Source organism: Leptidea sinapis, chromosome 4 (genome assembly GCF_905404315.1).
Source record: "Leptidea sinapis chromosome 4, ilLepSina1.1, whole genome shotgun sequence".
Lineage (NCBI taxonomy): Eukaryota > Metazoa > Arthropoda > Insecta > Lepidoptera > Pieridae > Leptidea > Leptidea sinapis.
In genome coordinates, this window is record NC_066268.1 from 15,233,233 (window position 1) to 15,256,771 (window position 23,539).

Sequence of the window (23,539 nt, forward strand, 5' to 3'; positions counted from 1 at the left end):
CCGTGAGTAGATATTATTTACTTGTCTACTATAATATTATCAATGACAATAATGATAATATGCTTATAATACAAAATTGTTACAATTATAAAACTTAAAAGGAATAAAGGACTTTTCAGGGGGACCGTGCTCTGGAAAAGTCACGAATCGCCGAGTTGCTTTATGTAACGAAATGTTGTATTTAAATGAGTAATACTTGCGTTAATCAAAGAAAATATAATTACAAAACTGTTTCATCAAGTTTTAAAATGCTTACCGTTACCTATCAGAAATGTCGCCTTGTGTAGGTTTAATTAAAGCTAAGGATATAGGTTCTTATTATTCCTAATTAACATCAGTCCATGCAAGCAAAGATGAGGATGGAAGCTAGCATAATTGATATTTAAGTACTATGGAATTGTTGCAAAAAGTTTTTAATAAAATTGCACAAAGTATTAATAATTAATGCGTTATAATAGGTTTTGAGCTGTTTGAAGTTTACTAAAGTATTAATTAGGAGATAATCCCAAAAAGCTGTTAAATAATCAATTTAGACAGCAAATTAAAGATGAAAGGCAACATTAGTGCAAACAAAAGGCTCGTCATAATCCAATCGTATTATCTAACCGAATTGCATAACCCAATGACCCAAACGTAAATAAAAAAGTGTGAGATATCGGGCGTTGGGGCACAGAGGCAGGTAAAACCTCCCACCTCTACGACTCCGCCTTGGGACTCGAGACGAGCGATCGAGAGTAGTCGCTTCGCAGACCGTGCCGTGTTACGATCTAGCGCGCTCATGTAAAACCACGGGTCCGCCCATCGCAGAATGAAGTGTCTGTGCATTATTGTGCTGTTTCTGTGTTTGAGGTGCGAAGCAGCTGGCAACAAGCCCAGGAGAGGCCGCGGCAGTATGTGGTGGTGAGTACTGGCAACCCCGTCTGCAACTTTGACGTGCAGATGTCACTGTCAAACATTGACCAAGCTTTTTTATTTACAAAATATCTTAATAGTATTTAATGATTGGCGTAAATTATAAATAAAACGCGTGTTTGAATAAATTAATAAAGATCTCTTGAATTAAGTGACGGGTCACAATAATGTCAGTGCCTCGTTTTAAATGACTTTAAGTACCTAATCTTAATGTGGCGCAATGAATGACTAAAGGTTACAATAGATTGTATTATTATGATTTAAAGTTTGAAGTAAGATCATAATGTGTCACTTACTTACTAGATAATTATAAGAAATAAGTGTTACTGATAACTTTACATAATAGAATGTCTTGTTTACTTAACAGACAATTACACAGTTTTGTTATTAGTATATAAGACTCGTGTCTTTAATGAAGTCGATACCGCTTAAGGTTTTATTTAATGCTCGATAAATTGAACATGTTCAAACATGTCGTTATTTAAGGTTATGTAATATGTAATGGGGCTTTTGATTGATAATATAACTATTTTTTTAACTTCAAGTGGGAGTCATACAAATTGAGGTCGTTATTAGTGTTATTGAATTTGTGAATCACTCTATCGCCTCAAAGCTGTTGCAACGATCACATCACCTACCATCAAGTGAATGCTATTCTATAACTATAGTTATATGATATTTTATTTTGAAAGGGCATAGTAATGACGTTGCTATGACATAGTTGAATCATATAACATTAAAATAAAATACGCCTCTTTCATAATCCAGTTAGCTTACTTACAATTTTTTTTTATAAATCGTACAATTAGTTATATATGTATTTGTTACTATTCAGTCTACCAAACTGTTATTTTATCTTAATGACACAGTAAGTGAAAGTATTAAGTATATGACATCCAGACTGACAGTTCGTCTGTAGTTTGATGGACGCATGCGCCTTAGTTTTATTTAGATTGACTATCACTGTCTCCTTATACGCAGTTGCCCAATCCAAGCCATAGAGCTACAACGCATCACAAAAGCATAATACTTAATATTTAATCTAATAAAATATATTTTTTAAGGGACCCGTTTTTAAAACCCGTGTTTTATCTGATATTTAATCCTAAATACCTTAAAGTAACAATGTCGGCCTTAAAAATAAACTTGGTATATAGTTATACCAGAGAATAAATCAAGAATATGCAAAATGTTAATAAATAGACATTTTGCTTATGATTGGTTTATTCGCACGTATAATGTTAAAACATCAAAGTTATCACTGTATTGAATTTCCAATGATCGCACTAAAGTTACTTTTTTTTATAGATTAAACATTTATTTTACGGGCACACAAATATATATATATAAAAATAAGTAGATAATGTTTAATTCTTTCTTTCTACGAGTCAAGTTTATATACCTAATTCTATTACATAATTGTTATTTAAATAAAAAATAGCTATTCGTAGCTATGTCATATAATCTTAAATATTTAATAAATTCACGTGTCACGTTATCAGTTGCTATATACTCCTCCGAAACAGTTTGACCGATTTTAATGAAATTTTATATGTAGTTAGGTCTGAGAATCGGTGAGCTATTTCTTATACCCGATTTTTTATAAATTTAATATGGCTATACCACGTTTGTCGGGTCAGCTAGTAAATATACTACATACCCTGCTTTTATCTACCGGGTTTGAATCCGGTTACCTAATTAAAATATTTGTATGATGAAAAAGAATATTTTTTTTCGTGTCTTGGATGTTTTTATGTATATATATTATTTCAATTCTAATAAATATATAGTTGTCTAACATCCAGTCTAAAGGCTATGTTAAGTTTGGGGCTAGGCAATGTGTGTATAATATTCGAGAAAATGTGCCTTTTAGGCCAACATATAAATCAAATTAAAATCACTTAATTCATTTAGGTCAAGGTAATGTATCACTTATGAATTTTGAAAGTTATACATTTTACCATTTACCACTACTGCGGAAAGAGAAGAACTTTATTGAGAAGAAGTGGCACTAAACTTATTGCGATTCTTAAATCATCATTAACAGCTTCATAGTTTTACAAATTATAATAAAAAACACAAAAATACTAGGAAGGTAAGTTAAACAAATTAATGTCAATCAACCGCAGACAATGTATTGTATAAATCTTGATTTGACTCTTAAGGGGAATTATTTGTTTAATTATAAATAACTCGAAAGCTGAATCGCAATAAGTGTCATCTGTCTTTAAACGCAGTGTAAAGTTACTCCAAGTTTAATACCTTCTTTCTTTATATTATTATTACTATAGAGTTACATGACAGGGAGAAATAATTTTAAACTTGGAGTAAGTTTTCATTGGATTTATTAATAACACAGTTTGTGTAACTTATCATATAAACATGCCGACGGCTTTTACGGAAGCTCCTGGTCTATCCTATAGGTAAATATAGACGTTATCTAACATTAATTACATCATATCCTGTTACTAAAGCAAAACAAGTGCAAAATATTAAAAGGTACAGGGCATTAAAACCCTCTATTTACGATTAATAAAGTTAACAACGCCATAAAACCAAATTGATCACCGACTTTAACGTTTTACATAAAATTAATGATTATTTTATTATCACTATAGTTGCGCAAAATTAAGACTAACAATTACACTTTATTATGTATTAATTACTATCGAATAAAAGAGTATCTTTGTTGAAATTGATTTAAAAGTTATAACGTAAAATAACATTAAAGGTATTTTATTTTAAAATCATTTTTACTTACTGCAAATTGGTTAACTTTATTTGTTTAATTTTTTCAACGAAGTAAGAAACGATTTTGACATACGGCCGTTCCTAATATTCAGTCTATCTCTTACTTGAGATAAAAATCCTAACTATCGTTGACTTTTCTGTCCCAATAAATTTATCGACGGTAACTCACCTTATCCGTACACGCTACCTGTCAATGGGACGACGTATAGCTTACAAACGATAGAAGTTTGTATGGAAATTGCAATTCACGAGTCCCAATATAAGGCGATAAGAATGATTTATCGGGTATATTGGGACAGCTTCAGATTATTGACAGCTAATTACTGACAGTAGAAGGTACTAATTTATCTCTATCTGTAGATAGTATATTGGGAACGGCCGATAAACAATTGTTAATCATTGATATGTTTATTTGAAAGACAGTATACTGGTGTATAAATAATCAAATCTTGCGAAAGAGATGAACATGTCTAACGGAGATACAGTAAGGTAGAAAAGGAAAGCGAATATATTGTATTTGAATCAGTCAGCCACGCATTATCTCCTTAGTAGACCTCTAGCTAATGTACCTACAAATTGACAAATACATTATGTCAGGTCGTCTATACGCTAATATGTTCTAAGCCTATGGTTTATATTATAGAATAATTGATAGGTTTTACCATGAAAATGTTGAAGATATAACCGTCCGACGGCTTTTATACATCATCCGTCACTTTCCGTCGGTCTTAAGATCACTTACTTTATAGTTCATACTCATACTCGTAGCATGACTGTAACTATATAATATACTAGTTGTAGTCCGCGATGTCACCCGTGTGGACGCTATAAAGTAGGAAAAAAAGCTTTTTTTTAAAGGAAAATAAGGGACGGGACGAGCAGGACGTTTAGTTGATGGTGACTGATATGCCTTGGCCATTACAATGCAGTGCCACACAGGATTCTATATACATATATAGTAATGCTTAACACAACACTGGTGTTGTTCTTACAGCGGCAAACAATCCTTAATCTAAGCGTTTAACAAACAAAATTTTATATTATTTAATGACAGTATATAAATTTGAACATGAACCGTCTATTAATTTCAATTCTATTGTAAATTCTTATCTCTCACTATCAACATTATCCCTGTATCTCATTACAAACAGTAGCGCGTGTCTCTCACTACACAAACAAACTTCTGTTATAAAGTTTTATTTATAAAAGTGCTAGAAAGAATAAAAAGTTTGTAAAATCCAAAATTATATTTTTAACCATTTTCCACAATATTCTAAGGTGCGGTAAAAAATGCTGTAATAAATTGTATAGATAGATACAAAAAGATACAAAGTTATATATATATTTTTTTTTTAATAATAATTAAGCGACGCTGAACGCTTAGGTATATTAATTGAGACAATCCGCAGTGTATTCCTTACTTACGGCCGTTCCTAATATCTCCGGTTGTGGCCTACTTGAGATAAAAATCGTAACTATCGTTGACTTTTCTGTCCCAATAAACTTATCGACGGTAAGTCACGTTATCCGTACAGACAGCGTGTACAGATAACGTCAGTGGGAGGACGTATAACTTACCAGCGATAGAAGTTTGTATAGAAATTGCAATTCACGCGTCCCAATATAAGGCGATAAGAATGATTTATCGGGTATATTGGGACAGCTTCAGATTATTGAGAGCTAATTACTGACAGTAGAAGGTAGTAATTAATCTCTATCTGTAGATAGTATATTGGGAACGGCCGATAGATAGTTAATAAAATGATATTATATTCCAGTACCATAACATTTTCTACCGATTTCCCTGCCACATACACCGATCTATAAACACAGACACACGGACATCCAGAACAGACAATTACTATTTTATTATTTACTATGTAAAACTGAATAATTGGTATTGAAATAATTATTATGTATCTAACTGATTATTCGACTTGATATAAGTGCCTATAAGTGGGATATAAATAAAAAAAAAACAATTTCAGTTTCATGATAACTGCTTTCTTTGACATGGCGAGAGTAGGGGTAGAGGGAATGAATTCCCCATCGGAAAATCATGAAACCGCTGCATGAGAACCAAATTTACTGATCTGTTATTCGCATAGAAATCTTAATATGAAAGTTGTAGAAATATCGTGAGTACTAATGCAGGACAACTGTATTCTATACATCTATACAGGGCGTCACATGGAGGGAAAGTGGGAGGCTCCTTTGCACCGGATGCCGGCTAGATGATGGGTACCACAACGGCGCCTTTTTCTGCCGTGTTGCAGTAATGTGTAAGCATTACCATGTTTCGGTATGAAGGGCGCCGTAGCTAGTTAAATTACTGGGCAATTAAGACTTGACATCTTATGTCCCAAGGTGACGAGCGCAGTTGTTGTGCCGCTCAGAATTTTTGGGTTTTTCTATAATCTTGAGCGGCACTGCATTGTAATGGGCAGGGTGTATCAGTTACCATCGGCTTATCTTCCTGATCGTCTCGTCCCTTAATTTCATTAAAAAAAAGTACCTTAAATATTGCAGATGTAACATTTTACAGAAAAAAGTCTTTAATTCAAAAACACTTTAAACTGCATTCATAGATTTTAAAATAACTGCCTTATTGAACCGATAATGTCAGTATTTCGTTTTTTTGTAAACAAAATTTTACATCAGATGTTGAAACTTGAAAATCCATGGTCTGCCTTGGTCGGTCTTGCATAGTAAGATATAGTTACTGTAGTACACCATATGTACGCGTTATTCCAAGTCCGCCGTTCCAATTAATACTAAATCACTACTAACTCGTTGGTGGTCTATAAGTCACCAACGATGCAACATGTTTAGAGCAGCTATATTTCTTATTTTTTTTTTATGGAATAGGAGGACAAACGGGCGTACCGGACATCTGGTGTTAAGTGATCACCGCCGCCCACATTCCCTTGCAACACCAGAGGAATCACAAGAGCGCTGCCGGCCTTTAAGGAAGGTGTACGCGCTTTTTTTGAAGGTACCCCTGTCGTATCGTCCCGGAAACACCGCACAACGAAGCTCATTCCACAGTATTGTAGTACGAGGGAGAAAGCTCCTTGAAAACCGCACTGTGGAGGACCGTCACACATCATTATTATATTATTATTAAGATTTCTATAATAATTTGCCACGTCTTGCTATGTATCCCATGCGTTTCTTCTCCGCAACTCAATCAACAATTCATACAAGCTCTCTTATTCTTGGAAGACTTACCCTGGGCTCTTTTCAAAATCAAGTTCAAACCAACACTAATAAATGTCAAAGATGCGTGTTTTACCATTTATCACTCAGAAAAGTTGAGCCTTGATGAGAAGAAGTGGCAAAAAACTCATGTCCACTGTTTTAAACCAATATTTACAGAACTTAATTTTGTGAATTTAAAAAAAGTAAATAAATCATGAAAATAGGTAGCAAGTTCAATAAATGCATGAAGTTATTTTTTTGAAGAAGAAGTCATAGTTTTTGACGTTCAATAACTGGTTTTAAATCCTATTTCGAATAAAAATATTTGAATTTGAATCCGCTGTAAAAATGTAAAGGTATTTTATGAAACAGAAAAGTATGCGGGCATTTTTAAAGAATTTAATGAATAAATCAAAAGAAATATATCTTATAACATAAAATGTTATATAACCAACATACAAATAATAGTTCCCTATGATAAGATTGACCAGCCACCACAAGCGCTTTCAGATCAGTACATCCCCGATCCGACAATGGAGTCCATACATGTGTATGTATGTATTTGGTTAACTTGACCTCACCTACCTATTTAATGAATCTAAATTGATTTAAAAAAAACATCTTCATTCATTTAGGTCAGAGAAATAACACTTATGAATATCAAAAGTTGTACATTTTACCTTTTACAACCACTTTGGAAATAGTTATAGAAACAAGAAATAATCTATGTGAAGCGATGCAACGAAAATTCTCAAACATGTCTTACACGAGTTCTTAAGTTAAAAAGTATATATAAAATAATTGAAAAAAGGGTAAGTGTAAATAATTGATATAAGAGTGTCAATAAATAATACTTTATTTAATGTAATGTAATTTTATCTTTTACAAAAAATGCTCAGGATTTTCTTAATTTTATCTATATTTATTTGAAATGAATTTTCTAAATAGTGTAATAAAGTGTTTCCTTCATTATAACTTAATTAAGTACTTACTATATCTTCTTAAACTCCACTTTAGTCTTTTTCTCTTACTCACCTTAACATCCCTGAAGATATAAAAATGGTTAAAATACAATTGATGAAATTATTTTCATCTGAATGTCATTATAACTGGGCAAAAATAGATTGACAAGACCACGTGACCAGTTTTATGTTCTTAACTCAATTTCGACATGTTTGTGGTTTGGAACGTTTTTCTGGAATAATGTCCAATTGTACTAATGTATATATTTTACCATGAAGTTACATGGATCCAAAAAAAATTATTTATTATTAAAATTTCTAACCAAAACAACCTCACCAAAATTTCTAAACACCCTGAATTGGCCTGTAATTGAAATAAATAACCGTAACAAAACGAAAATCTTTTATAATATTAAAATTTCAGAAATAAAAAAACCGATGCAAAAACATTGGCTTCAGAGGAATATGGAAAGGAAATATGGAATTCAAGTACACCAAGTTAAATTACTATGAACATCATTATAAGTGTGAAGATACCAGATAAGACTTGACCACTCAACTTTGATACACTTTACTTCAAATTTTGTTTGTGAATGTTGAGAAATATTACAAGTTCCGAGACCTTTGAACGCTGGTGGCTTTGTCTCGATATTTTGACACCTCGTAAGGCAACAAATTAAATCATAAAATCCTTATGTGTATTTAGTTTGCGTGCATTGAATCGCAAATTTGTTGATTGTTTTTATCATACGCACACGGGAATTTGAACACTATTTACTTTTGACAAGTCAAAACATTTGTTTTATTTTCAAACGGCTACAAATGAAAATTATTATTTTTTTAATAAAACTTAATATGTTATGTTCAGTCAAGAATCCTGAGCATCACTGTATTATAATGGAGCACGTTTGGAAACTAGAAGAATTTGCTCTATTCAATACCTTTTCTTCTAAAAAAAAATCAACAACTGTTGTTTATTTTATTCAGTTATATTTAGTCAAATACCTAGTCCCTACCCGCCGTACTATAAATCATCAGCGCGTGCACTCATCTCTCATGACCGTTCTGCGTTTTTATTGATAAGTACAAACTATTCTACATTATTTTTTGTAGTCTACGTTAGTTATCAATAAGTGATGCCCAACATGCATCACGCGTCTGTCCTCAATGCATTCTAAACCGTGAGTAACGAGTGATTGACAATTATATCTCTCCCCCAGTTGCTAAAATCAAGCAACCTACTACAGGTATGCTAAGAAAAGAAAACTTTAGTATTTTATTACCTTGTCGGCCCAGCAAGCTGGTCTGCGGCCAATATATCTTCACCATTCCAATATCTTAACAAATTGGGCCTAATGATCTAAAATTTAAATAAAAAAAGTTTACAGTACCGCTGTTTGAAATTTGAACGTCTCGATTGTGTTTTCTATATTTGAATTCAAATGTACGTTTAGTCGACGCCTTTTAAGATCGGCGACGCTCATCCATAAACAATAAAGTTGAAAACATTAATTAAAACCTATCAAATTGTATATGTCATTCATTTGCCAACAGTTCTAAATGTTGCTACCACTGATAAACCAGTTAAATAATCCAATTTGTATATTATCTAAACGGAAAGTTGTAATGAATTCTAAACGTAAATGTATCATAAACCAAAGAGAAACTTTAATTACTCGAAACAGGTCCGGCCAAAGAAAATATTTGTTATTTTGACACATTCACACACCCTTTATCGCTGGGCAAACATAACGTTTGTTCGTGAAAGGCATTCATATTTTTTTCTCGACAATTTCGTCTCCTTTATTTGATTTCCTACCAATGTGACAAGTGTGCAGGGGACTGGACGCACGGATGGATAAATATGAATCCTTCGCTTTGTTTTAGCTCACACAAACGTTCATGTTGGAGGAACGTGCTTTATGTCTTTGTCCATTTGAAAAATTTAACCTTTCAAAATATTAAAAACTGCATGATAATGTCACCTTGCTTACTCGACTCTCAGACTTCCTTTTCGGTGCATCATTCATAAAATGACCAAATATGCATCGATATTTGGTCATATTAGGAATCCTAGTACGTGGTAGTCATCTTCGAATCACTTTGAGTGAGTATCTTATGAAAATTTATTGAATTAGGCGTTACTTTGCGGAAATCCATAATTATACAAATGATTAAAGTTTTCTTTGTCTGACTGATTTTGGCGAGACAACACGTCCTGAGGATGCCTCGTGTAGAGGCGAAACACGTGTCGAATTGTTTTAAAAACAAATGTTGGCGGAATTAACACTAAAGAAAACTTAAATCATTTGTATGAGTATCTTATCTCATTTTGTACTTAACGGACTTTCTCGTAGCATTATAGCTTTAAAAAACAAAAGCATAACCCGGTCACATATTCTCGGAGGAAATGGGTAAAGTCTACTAATGCTTATATTGACGTTACACTCGACTACAAAGAAAGATAAATAGAGAAGTAATACGATTTACAGCGTACCGTGAGAGGACTGAGTTTTTGTGAGAACAACCTGTATTAGTTGTATGGTTGTATAAATCTATGTGTCATCAGGGCGCAATCCATTGCGGGTTCAGCAAAGTACGTCGAATAGATGAGAGTGGATTGCGAGAATTGTACGAGGGGTATTTGGAAGTGCTGTTTCGCAGTTGTTGTGTGTATAGGCATTGAGCCGCAGCCGAAGGCAGTAGATGTAGATCGTCCTGTCCCGCGCTTGTTTGCCCGCTGGGCCCTTGAGAATTAATGCGTGGAGCAAATATTTATCTAAACGTCTGCGGATTGACAGTTCGGCCCTGGACTGTTTGTTGTCCTTACCTAACCAAATGAGCATTTCATTTCGAGATGCACTCATTGCCTTAAGTGGCGTTTTCAATTGTTTGTATTGTCCTCTCCGCAAGTTTTTTCCTGAGAGGTGTCGTTTTTGCATTGTTTTACGAGCTTTTGCTACCACAGCAGACTCTTGCAACTGGATATTTTTTACAAGATCGTGTCTTTTAAGGTTAGGTTTTGTGTAGTTAGATGAATAGGTAGGTATGGAGTGAGATAATATTTACTTAAATAAAATAATTAAAATTTGTTTGATAGATTGAATATTATAATATGATATAATTACCATTTACCAACGAATATATAATACATATTTTTTGTTGTTTTTTTTATTTAGGAAATATATATTTTTTAATCTTTATTGACATAAAATCAATAAATTGCTTTTCAACGTCAATCACTAAAAGTTCAATTTAAATATGTATATGAATATTTGTTCATTACATTTAAATTATTATGGATTTTATTAGAATAACGCCAAATTCCATAAATTTTAATAGTCCTAACGGCAATTTTAGAATACTTTTAATAATTTTAGCTATTCGTTGCCCTGACAGACACCTAGACGTAAAAAAATATGCAGTGTCCCTTCAGTTATCATTTTACCCTCAGTAATTTTAAAGTTAAGAATTGTTAAATATAGTATCTTTTTTTACAGGGGTATAGCTAAAGCTGGTGAACCAAACACACTCTCACCGCTGTCACCAGGAGTACTGTACATGGATCCAGCAGTTCACGCGACATTGAGGCGGAAGCAGCGGCGACTGGCACGAGAGAACCCAGGAGTACTGGCAGCTGTGGCCAAGGGAGCTAGCATGGCAGTTAACGAATGCCAGCACCAGTTCAAGCATAGAAGATGGAACTGTTCCACGAGAAATTTCTTACGAGGAAAGAATTTATTCGGGAAAATTGTTGACAGAGGTACCTATCCATCTATATTCTAGATAAATATAGTTTCGTTATAAATAACGAGTGGCCGCGTAATTTCTCAGCGTTAATATCGTTCTTGTGGCAATCTTAATAGTATTTAGTTTTAATTTAAGCTAAAATTAAATGTCCAATATAAAGAAGTCTACTTATTTTTCATGGTTAGCCGCTTCTTGATAGCTTGGAATGTCGAACATTGAAATAATTAAAAAAAGGTGGACGATGCAATTTTTTACACCTACTCATATTGAATCGATCACCAACCGAATGGATTTCCCTTAGAAATCAGACAATATTTAAGACCTAGATACATAATTTAAATTCAATTAAAACCTCATCATCAAAATAAGGTATTCTTTATAATGTACTTACTCCCATTAAAAATCTCAATAATCTACATAAGATCTGTAATACTTTCATTTGCCTAAATATATCTGTATATAAATCATGTAATGCTATTACAAAAAACAGTCAGTGAGACAAACATTATTAATAACATGCACACATTGTTGACTTACCTACCTACTGCAGTGCACATTATCCTAATAAACATAAAACGTTGTTATAATATGGACTTAATTAAGAATAAATTATGATAAAAACTGACAAGGTAATGGCCAGACCCCGATTATCCCTCGCAAATATTAAACAAAACAAGAAATATACTTAAATAGTGAATATAACACGCGATCTTCGTCTTAATTTCGTTCTCACAAGAAAAAACAACAAAACGCTTAAAAAAGGAAAAGTCTTAAGTATCAAGACACTAAAGGAACAGATTATGAGGTATTGAGACGTTTAAGTGAAGTAATCTCTTAAAAAACTTCATCAATTCTCTTTTGAATGCAGAATTAGTGTTTAAAAAATTGTATACAAAATGCTGTCCTGACTGTAATCCCACTAACAAAGAGAGGCTACAAATTAAGTGATATCTTTAGTTGGCAACCCTTTTTAAAGATGTTATCTGGACTCAGTGCGGGGGTAGCGATCGGGGGCATATTATAAAGGGAACATCAAGATAAAACCTCCCAGATCAATTACATGGGACCGAGTGACGTTCGAAATCCCGTTTGTCGATATCTTTTTATTTTGAACGTTAACGAATTCATTCGAATGCCTTCCGATAAGTCTCGTAAAGATGAGATAGATCGTTAATGTCATCAACATAGCTTTTAATTATTAAATTACATTTAAGTTATTAAAATATAACTCGGAACACCAGATTTTAATAATAACAGATAATTCAATAATAATATAGATATCAAAGTAATTGCAGTAGAAATCAACTGCATAAAAGGAATGGTATTCATCCAAAATATTATTTATTTATAAATTACAAGAGAAAGTCACAAGTATGATATTTTATATGGATAATGTTGTAATGGGTATGTTATAATAAAAAGGCGAGATTAAATTCATAAAAGGTGCACTTACGAAAATTAAAATGTTAACAAGCCAACAGTTTTAAGCTGCACTGATGCAGTGAATACCTTAATGCATCGTAATACGAACTATATTGGGCCCATTGCCGTGTTTGATAATAGCAAAAGTAAATTTGTAGTTCGCATCAGGACTGCCCTATCTTCGGTGTCCAATTTCGATGCTTTGTACGCGATATGCCTTATTATGAGCTTGCGAACATCTGGTCCCTCCAACAAGTATTATTTGCCAATAGCAAAAAAAAGCTAGTATTGTAAATGAAATCTGTCTCGATCTTATTGTTAATCATGTCAAATATTTGAAACCAAAACAAATGTGAGTTGAATGAACGTGTTTTAGAAATAGATCATGTAATATAGAAACAAATTAATAACCAGACTTAGATCGAAGTTTATCCGAAGCATTACGAGTTATCGTAAGAATTAAGAGCTTTCGATTTTGTATCTGTGTCTAATTCGATCTCATTTCGGAACGATATCTGGATGCAAGAAAACCAGGCTCAGGTTATTGAACTTCTTTGGTTCCTGTTAATGAAATGCACAAACATTTTGTTTAAATGATGTTTCTATTAACTCACACGGTGAGCACTTTAAACGGGAGAGACATTGCATCTGTGTTATCATAAAGTTAAAAGCTTTTAAATTGATTCAATTACGATGTTATACCTTAATAATGCACCAAATTAATCGCAAATTATTAATCACGAAGTCCCTGATTATATTCTGTATAAAATAACCCAGACGCAAGACTTCCTGTGATATTTATAATAAACCTAGTAAGAATAAAGTTACATGATAAACAAAGCTCAAGTATTGGTTTAATATCAAAACAGATCGAATATAATAATTAAGAGAATATTACGTACAAACAGCAATATTTACACAACATTAATATTCTATCGTTCCAATAGAAAAAACAAGACGAAATGATCGCTGGAGGCAAATAAAGACCTGTTAACATATGAATGTAAATCATAAAGAATAATTTCGGACCCAAAACGATTACTTATGTAAGTAGAGTAATGTAAATTTGTAAGACAGAACCAATTAAAATGATAAAATTCATTAATTCAAGACCAGCAATTACTCGGTTAGCTAGTCTTTTTTTATTAGCCCAAACGGTTGAATAAATTTATTACATCTCTGCCAATCACAAATTGAATCGCCTAGAGCACTTAAATATTGACCGAGTTAAAACAAATGTTTATGAATGATAAGTATTAATGCGAGTATGATTTTTATAAATTAATAGCAGATAAAGAAACAGTCGGACCACCGTCATGATAATTTAATTCTATAAAGAGAGCAAAAGCCGATACAAAATTTATGTTATATGCGTGTGTATTTAGAGTATATTGCTTTATAAAGGGCAGCCAAGGCGGCCGATCACGCTCGCGCACATAACGGCTGCTTGCAAATATCCAGCGATAAACTTTTGAATGCGTTGCAATTATGTTCATTCGAGAAAATCATAAATGAAGAACCGATCGCAGTGGGAACTCCTCCCAACGGTTCTCATTAAAACATCGTAAATGTGTCACTGAATTTGTTATGTCCATCGAGGTCCAGCATTCTGAATAGGGTCTTCCTGCTATAATTACTGTTCGGAAATACAAAGAACCCCCAGAAGGAACAGCAATGATTACTAATATACATGTCGACACGCCATTGATGACTTGACGCGACATTCTCATTTCATTGTGGTGTCAACCTCAAGGATAGCATTAACACAAATGATGACAACGGTACAATAGCAAAGGTTTTATGCGACGGGTCATTGTTGACAGAATAGAGAAATATATCGGTCCGAGATCCCGCGGCGAGGCCTCATGCTGGGTGGTTTAGCGACTCAACTGTAATCGTAATAGGTGAACGGAAGCTACATGTTTACACCTATGTATTGATTGAAGATAAACCCAGTAAGATTCTAATAAATGTTCGCCATACTTGATTATTTGGATCCGTGCACCTCTAAGATACAATTGCCGTGGGCGGAATCAACGTATAAAGCCCAAAATAAAAGATACAAAATCTCTCGACGAAATATTTAATGCTCAATTAGATAAGCATTTAGGGTTTTGCCGTTTTGTATTTTTTTTGATATTGCGGTCGATTGATAAATGTATGGATGACGTAAATTAAGTCGTACCTTCCTTACCAATTTCAATTTATTCGATTGTACCAAACTATTAAGACTTAATGAGCTGTCATAAATATGTTTCAAATCAAATAATTATTCTCGGTGTTTCTTCAACAGTTTGAAAACAAATGCCTTTGTTCGTCGTCTGAATGGGCTCAGAAGTGTTACTGGTAGCCTGTAGTAGCTCAAGTGCATTGTGCCACTCACAATGAGTGATATATGGCCTACGAACTTTTGTCGTCGAGATGCCTCCGGTGGGGCCGTTCAATACTAAATTATCACCCTTAGATAGCATAACGAAAATGAATTATTGACTTTTATTACTTCATTCAAGACTTCTAAAAGTAGCTTCAGTCATTGTTCATGTAAATGTCAGCTTAAATGAGATTGATTGTTTTGAAGTTATATTGAAGACATAATTATTAGTCGCTAATAATGAAATAAACAATGATGATATAGAAAAAACAAAACAGATGAACGAATTCATTGCCAGAGGTGTCTCGATCGGCAAATCTTCGTATTAATAGCTCAGGAGGTGATTTATGATTGTTTTGAGTAATTACAGCTCATCAAATTTGAATAATGCGACCGCTATAAATAATAAGCTACAAGAAGCGACGCGCGAAACCGTCATAAGTCAATCTTTCCAATTAATCTTTCCAAAACACTTCACACCGATGACTTAATGCGTCCAGGAATATTTAATTAGTGCGTTAATTCCGAATTATTTTATAGTCCATTCTGTGTCCAGGTGTTTGCATGTCAACGGCGATTAACTTTTATTTTACGGAACTTTTCATCTGCTGTTGCATTAACGAGTTTTTGAGTTTAATAAAACATTTAACGCTTTAAAAGTTAATCGGATGAGGCGCAATAAGTTGGACAAAATAATACAACTGACATAATAACTTCTGCATTAAAAATAACGCTGTTATTTTGTAATATAGGATAAATTAGAATTTAAAAGTCTACAACAGTATAATGAATAATAATAGATATTTAAAGTTTTAATATAAACAGTTTACAAACAGCTTATGTCAGATTAGGCCTGTTTGTGCAGTTAATTAGGACCATAGATGGCATTTACATATAATTTAATACCGTGACAAATATGGCCTCTCCGGCAAAGCCTTCTTACATCTGTCATAATTTTTCTACGTCGCGATTTATTTGCAAAATGCGACAATCGGCTTTTGTTATGAGAAATCGATGGTCGCGGTCTCGAGCGAAATAAATTATAGAATTATTTATAGTATTATTAATAACAATTCGCCTTCTATTACATCAAGTTTAAGTTTATCTCCGTGAATCACTCCACGAGATTTGACCAATTAAGAAATCCGGTTGCCTGTAACTTGTATGTTAATCATGCCGTTATATTAAATTATAGATTAAGTAAAAGTAGCGAATAAAAATCACGGCGGGTGAACAGATGTCTTCGCCAGATGTGTGGAGTGGAGTGAAGATGTGTATTCATTCACAGCACGTGGCTTGAGGCACCTGGGACGGCACCCCGTCGCCAGACCTCCGACACTGACTCATACCGCAACGTCCGTGAGTTTATATCGCTCTTAAACACAATTGTGTTCAATTAATACTCGAACCATTCGATATAATGACACACAACTCACTTGTGAGTAAAATTTGTGAACGAACGGATCATTAATTACATTATGACTCTTTCTTAAAATATTTCTTAGGTTATTCGTTGATAGTTTCAGTAATATTTTATTATTATTATTGTTCTTTTATATTAACTTTTTTTCTTTTATTGTTATTCTTATAAGCTTACTTTAAAGGCATCTCTTGACACCATTAGTGGGTACCTCACCACTCCCTATACCATGAGCCTATTGCTCGTTTGCTCCCTCTTATTTAAAAAAAATACTACAATAACAGTATAACAACATTCGTCATTAGATGGATACGAAATAAAACGCAAATAAAAACGATTTGATTTCAAAGTTGCCATGAAGGGTTATTTATTAGGTTTAATACAACACGAATAACTGTTTTATAGAACATGGTTAGTTCTTCAATACATAGAGTATATTATAATGTTTACTTTTTGTTAATCTTAATAGTCTCTACGCAGTTAATGACAGCGTAATCTTGATTCGCATCCGAATTAATGTCCTGCCAACATTGAATGATGGTGAAATTGACATTAAAATTCCAATTCCAGCGTCTCAAGTAATTGCTAAATAAAGTACAGTTCTGTAAGGTCCCAAATGGAGCACAAAAACCAAGAACCCTCTCGGCTGTTCGCTGAGATTCATTGTAATTTATAGATTCACGATGACAAGTCAATAAAAAAATGATTTCATTTGCTTATTGATGACGTTCAACGAGGCCTTCGCTCCAAAATTATTTAAACCTGACAATATGTTTATAAGTTGTTTTATTTCGTGTTTTATAGATTTCATATGGGTTTTATATTGTTTACAAGTTCATTATATCACCGAATAATAGTTTTAAAATGTTCTTTTTATATTTTTGTGATTACCTTTAACGTAAAAAATTACGTTCACTGGATGGTCGCTTATCTTGAATTATATAAGTGGTTAAACGCATGTTAAATTAAGATTAAAATCATCACCACAAGCTAAGGTCAAATATGTTTGATTCTCACTATCAAAATTTATTCATATAAAATTACCAGTCACTCCTTATAAACATATTAATATCCTTATAAACATCAAGTAATAAGGGTCTTATCATAGTAGTCTTCGGTCAATCTGCTTGGCCCATCCCTAATTATTTTGTTTACATTGGTAACATCTATTGCAATACTAATTAAAGTACTGAATATGATTAAATCGTTAAATCGTTTAAGCGTTAATATAGTAAAAACAAAACGTCTGCATCATAAAAAACATATTGTTTATTGTCATTAAAAGTTTCATCGCGTTGAAATCTTATAAAAGTGAAAATTAACTGCGGCTGTAAAATAACGAACCCGATGAATGAATCGATTAAATAATCGATTTAATCATAAAGATTGGCCAATTTTTATTCTTAATTTGGTATCCCAAAACTTGTCAATAGCCGTTGATGGCACTTGAATAACTTATGCAAATCTTACATTCATTTAACCTATACAATTCAATAAAGAGCCGTGTTTATTAACAGCGAGATAGTATCGATGTTTTGTGTTTATATAGATGTAAAGATCTCGATGCTTGCACCGCATGTAATTCTTAAATTTATAATCCTTCAGGTAGGTAAGACTCATTTCTTTTATTTTCGATCGACGATATTATGCCCTCTCTCTTTTAATTGTATTTTATGAGTATTTGATTCTAATGCGGGGCCATTAATTATTTATAGTATTCGATACGGGAGAATATCGATTTATGGAGTCGATAGAGATGAATGATTCTTGCATCGATTGCATTATTATTGGAGCTCGATTTATAGTTTAAGATGACGTTTACGAGACATTTAAATGATTTGTGTTTTTGTGTTATGTAACTTAAAACAGAAAACAATTTTTTTCTTAATTTACTTAGCAGTCACACATCGGTGCTAAGTAAATGCACATGCTTTTTTACTGAACACATGTGACATTTTCTCATAAAAAAGGTCATTTATTAAAAAGAAAATGTCTCTATTGCGTTTTTTCTAAGGGTCAAAAATTTCACCTATGAACGCTAAAATATAACAAAAAAAGACTTATTTTTCATTATTATATAGCAAATAAATATCTGTATTAATAATAAAAATATCCGTCATGCCAATAAGTACGTTGCGAGATTTTTCCGTCCGAACCCCAACGATAAAATTTGATTAAAATATTGTGCCCTCCAACGTTTGAATTTAATCAACCGCATACCAAATATGCCTTTGTATTATAATAAACTTTATATTCCTTTGAAAAAACAATAACAAGAAACAAGTCTCGCTACCTTTTACAAGTTTTTAGCAATTACAAACTGTCTGCGGATAAATTATTGTTTTCGATATAAAGTGGCGTTAATTGTTATATCATGAAATATATTTTAATTGCAGCAGCAAGTTAAATAAATAACTGATTGATTTTTTCCTACAGGTTGTCGAGAGACGGCGTTTATTTACGCAATTACAAGTGCCGGAGTGACACATGCCGTGTCCCGCGCATGCGCAGAAGGATCTATAGAATCTTGCACGTGTGACTATTCGCATGTAGACCGGCAACCACACCGCTCAAGGGCGGCTGCAGCGGCCAACGTTCGTGTCTGGAAGTGGGGCGGTTGCAGCGATAACATTGGCTTTGGATTCAAGTTCAGCAGGGAGTTCGTGGACACTGGCGAACGAGGGAAGACCTTGAGAGAGAAGATGAATCTTCATAACAACGAGGCTGGAAGAATGGTAAGAAACATTAGAATTACATAAGCACATGAGAAATAAATAAATCTTGAAATTTAAATAGGGAAGCGTATTTAAGGTCAAGTAGACATAATAGAAGCATTTCATACCTACGATCGGATTCGTATTGTGGTACGCTACTCCTTAGGTAGTCAGATTAAATGTCATTTTTATGGCGAGATGACGTCGCTTTAAGTAAAGCGATCTGTTTATTCAATTCGTCGCTGAATCCCATAAAAAAACAGTATAGCGTATAAATTGATTGCGTCAAATAACATTTGCTTCTTTAGGTAATATGAGTATGGTCTTAAATTTTTGGCGTTGAATGAGACAGACCCTTCGCGCTGGGTATTTGTGTAAAGCATAAACACATGGTCGAATTTGGTACGCCCGGACATCGGACGGTCCGGACGGTGATAATAATAATTTTGTGCAATAGATAATGCGATTATACCATCGAATACGGTCTGATACCAGACCGCGTCCGAACCAAAGTACCAAATCCGACCATGTGTTCAGGCTATTAGTGAGCGGGTAGTTCAGTGCAAAGTTTACTAGAGTATATACAACGATTTAATTAAAATAACGCAAATGTCCTATGAAGCTTATATTTCTTTCCTGTGTAGTTATTAGCATTTTTTCCATACTTAAAAATTTTCAACGAAAATGTCTCATCATATCACGAATCCTGTTAAATCTCTCTTATAAAAACTCATTATATCAAATATAATATCACATGTCTGTTCGCTACTCCACTCAATGGCATGAAGTAGCCGATGACATATCACTTCCCCATGTTTACATTACTGTCGATTGTTAGCTACTCGACATAACCCTTGAGAATAAGCGACAGATGGACCAACCCATTCCGCGCCGATATACAACTGGCACCCATTCGTCGCGGTCTGAAATCCCCCTCCCACAGCACACCCACATTTGCATACCCACAATCCATCTCATCCTAAAACTCATCCAAAAGGGACGTCGGGCGCCTCAAGACACCTAAAGTATTATAAACCAATCCGCTTAATTCCAGTCACGACAAACATTGTGGGTGTCCAGTCCATATGATGAATATTTAAAACATTCTGTCGATTCTTTGACACATATTTCGACAATGTCCAACAATCTACATGTGAAAGAAATAAATGACACAGACTTATTTAAAAAACTAAGCAAAGAATTAGTGGAACATTCACTGTTTTCATCGTTGCTTCATTTATCTATTTCTTTAGAGTGATGGATATTGATACGAAATGATTTATGATCCGTCCCTTATGCTGTGAGGACTGGGCCACCTCTTTACGACTTGTAACAATTTGCTCGATGGCCAGATTCGATCGATGAGTGTCTATCGTTAAGTCATCGATCACCTGATCGAATGGATCATAAACAAAAAGTATCCCTGTTTTATAGACCATGTATTAAACGTTATAATTTGTCACACAGCAGGTCCAAACGGAGATGAGGCAAGAATGCAAATGTCACGGCATGTCTGGATCCTGTACCGTGAAAACCTGTTGGATGAGGCTGCCCAGTTTTCGCTCAGTTGGCGATACGCTGAAAGACAGATTCGACGGAGCATCAAGGGTAATGATGTCCAATACAGACTTGGAAGCCCCGTTGCAAAGGAACGACGCTGCACCACAACGCGTACCACGAAGAGATAGGTATAGATTTCAATTAAGGCCGCACAATCCGGATCATAAATCGCCGGGCGTAAAAGACCTCGTCTACTTGGAATCATCACCGGGATTCTGCGAGAAGAATCCTAGATTAGGCATCCCAGGCACGCATGGACGTACCTGCAATGACACGAGTATAGGAGTGGACGGCTGTGATTTGATGTGTTGCGGTCGCGGTTATCGGACTGAGACAATATTCGTTGTCGAACGGTGCAATTGCACATTCCACTGGTGTTGTGAAGTTAAATGTAAATTGTGTCGTACAGAAAAAGTAGTGCATACATGTTTATAGGCAAATGTAAACGCTTTCAAGTGACATTAATGTCTTCATTATGGACTCAAAAGAGAAAACATTTGATATTATTAAAGGAAATGATATCGTGTATATAATCGTTTATCGCGAGCACGCGTGGATATATCATTTGACTCATGTAAATATCTGTGTACACCAGTGTATATTACTCTCAATTTATTAAACAGCGTGAAATGACAATAGCTACGTTGTTACTATTTTGCGATTATTTATTAGTCAGTTAAACAAACCTATTGGTAACATCTTAATAACAGTATCGTTAAGAAACTCATAAGTAAAGTTTTAGAACTTAACGCTTAGAACAACTTTCTAGAATGTTTTAATTGTTTTTTATTTCTTTGCTTACAAACTTCTCTTGTTGGTTTCTTTACGATTTGAAACGTTGTTTATTATATAAAAATAACCTGTTGAAATTGTTTAGACACAAAATTATTAATGTAAGACTACTTTGAATGGTATTTCTTGATATCGTTTGAAAGTTAAATATATCAATATTATTTTATACCTTTGTGTATAATAACTCAATCATGATTTTATATATTTTCCATTTTATAGAGTTTAGGGTCTGGTTTACAGTCGCGTTAGCCGTTTTGAGGCTCGAGAGCAGAATTATCTTGTAATTATAATTTTATATTAATTGTAAGAGACGTCGGAGCATTTTGCGTCTTAAATCGATCTCGATAAAGTCCTATCTTGGATGCTCAGCTTGTTGGTCTCTGGCTAACCTTATCACTGAATAAGTAGCACCATCGTAAAAGTGTCCCACATTACGAGATAAAAGCTCTCGAGAATTTTAATTAAATATTAAAGGAATTAAATAATCAGTATTATACGTATAATATTGTGTGCGTGCATCGCCCGATGCCCGGAGATAAACTTGTACGTTCAGTCAGTTGACACTTGTTATAGATTTAAACAGTTTCGCCTTACTTTAAGTTGTTCATTATTTATTAACGCATGTTTTATTCGCTTTTAATATTAATTAGTCTACAAACTGTTGGTTTCGGAATGTTTTAGCATGTCTTAACTTGTATCCCAGCTTTAAACTACCTCTCAGTGAATCAAATTGTAACTTTTATTACTACTAATAGACTTAGCATCATATTTTAAAATTATAGGTATTATAAAGTTTCCAATCAACAGTTTGCTTAAGCTTAATGAATGAATATAACCATTATTGGTATTTTCATTGTGATATAAATGTATTGCTAGCATATCAAATGAATTTTGTAATATATCGGAAGGAGAACTTCCCTATTTTAAATTAAGCTATTTATTAAAATATTAAATTAATTTAGGACTATTGAATTATTGAATTTACAACAAGCTGAAGACTAGGTTGTTATTTTATACACAATATTATCGAATTTACTAAGTTAGACATTGAAAATAATGTTTATTTCGCAACAGATTGATCCATTGATAGACTGAACTGCCTATCTTCCTACTGATATTAAATTTAAAGCAAAATCAAATGTGATAAATTTTATTATAATTAAATCTTCATTTAAATCCGTGCCATCGCTTCCTGTCAGACGCAAACCGAAATGAAATAGTACGCATGTAAATATTTTTATCTTATTTTATTAATTTATTTATGTGAATGTATTTTAAATTGTTAATATTAGTTGTATGCGATACACAGATCACAAAAGCAATGTAACATATTAAAATAGAGTAACTATCATTAATGGCCTTTTTAATAGCTTTGTCCATCATATGGTCCAAATAATAACATACACAGATATGAAGCAGTAATGTTTATTTTTTAATTTAGATTGTAATACAAGTTACTGTTGGTTGAACTCCCTTGTTTTGGTGATTTGTGTCAATAAAAATCAGCTGAACTTAACTGAATCTCAAACTATTTTGTATAGTAAATATTATGAAATTATTTCGTCCAGTGACCGCATTGTGGTTGACACTTTGTTCTGTCAATTGTATATTAATATCTATTTATGATTAGACACTGATTAGTTGTTACTGAAAATATAAAATTGATCATGGAAACTTTTTTTTA

At 33.4% G+C, this 23,539-nt stretch overlaps 1 protein-coding gene across 1 annotated transcript; it reads left to right on the forward strand.

Annotated features, from left to right (window-relative positions):
* The first annotated feature begins 727 nt into the window (after positions 1-727).
* On the forward strand, positions 728-23,529 carry LOC126979908 (protein Wnt-1). Its single transcript, XM_050829499.1, has 4 exons — positions 728-900; positions 11,327-11,589; positions 19,226-19,524; positions 20,971-23,529. The coding sequence occupies exons 1-4, from the start codon at positions 809-811 to the stop codon at positions 21,496-21,498; spliced, it is 1,182 nt and encodes a 393-aa protein (XP_050685456.1). The 5' UTR covers positions 728-808; the 3' UTR covers positions 21,499-23,529.
* Positions 23,530-23,539: the final 10 nt, after the last annotated feature.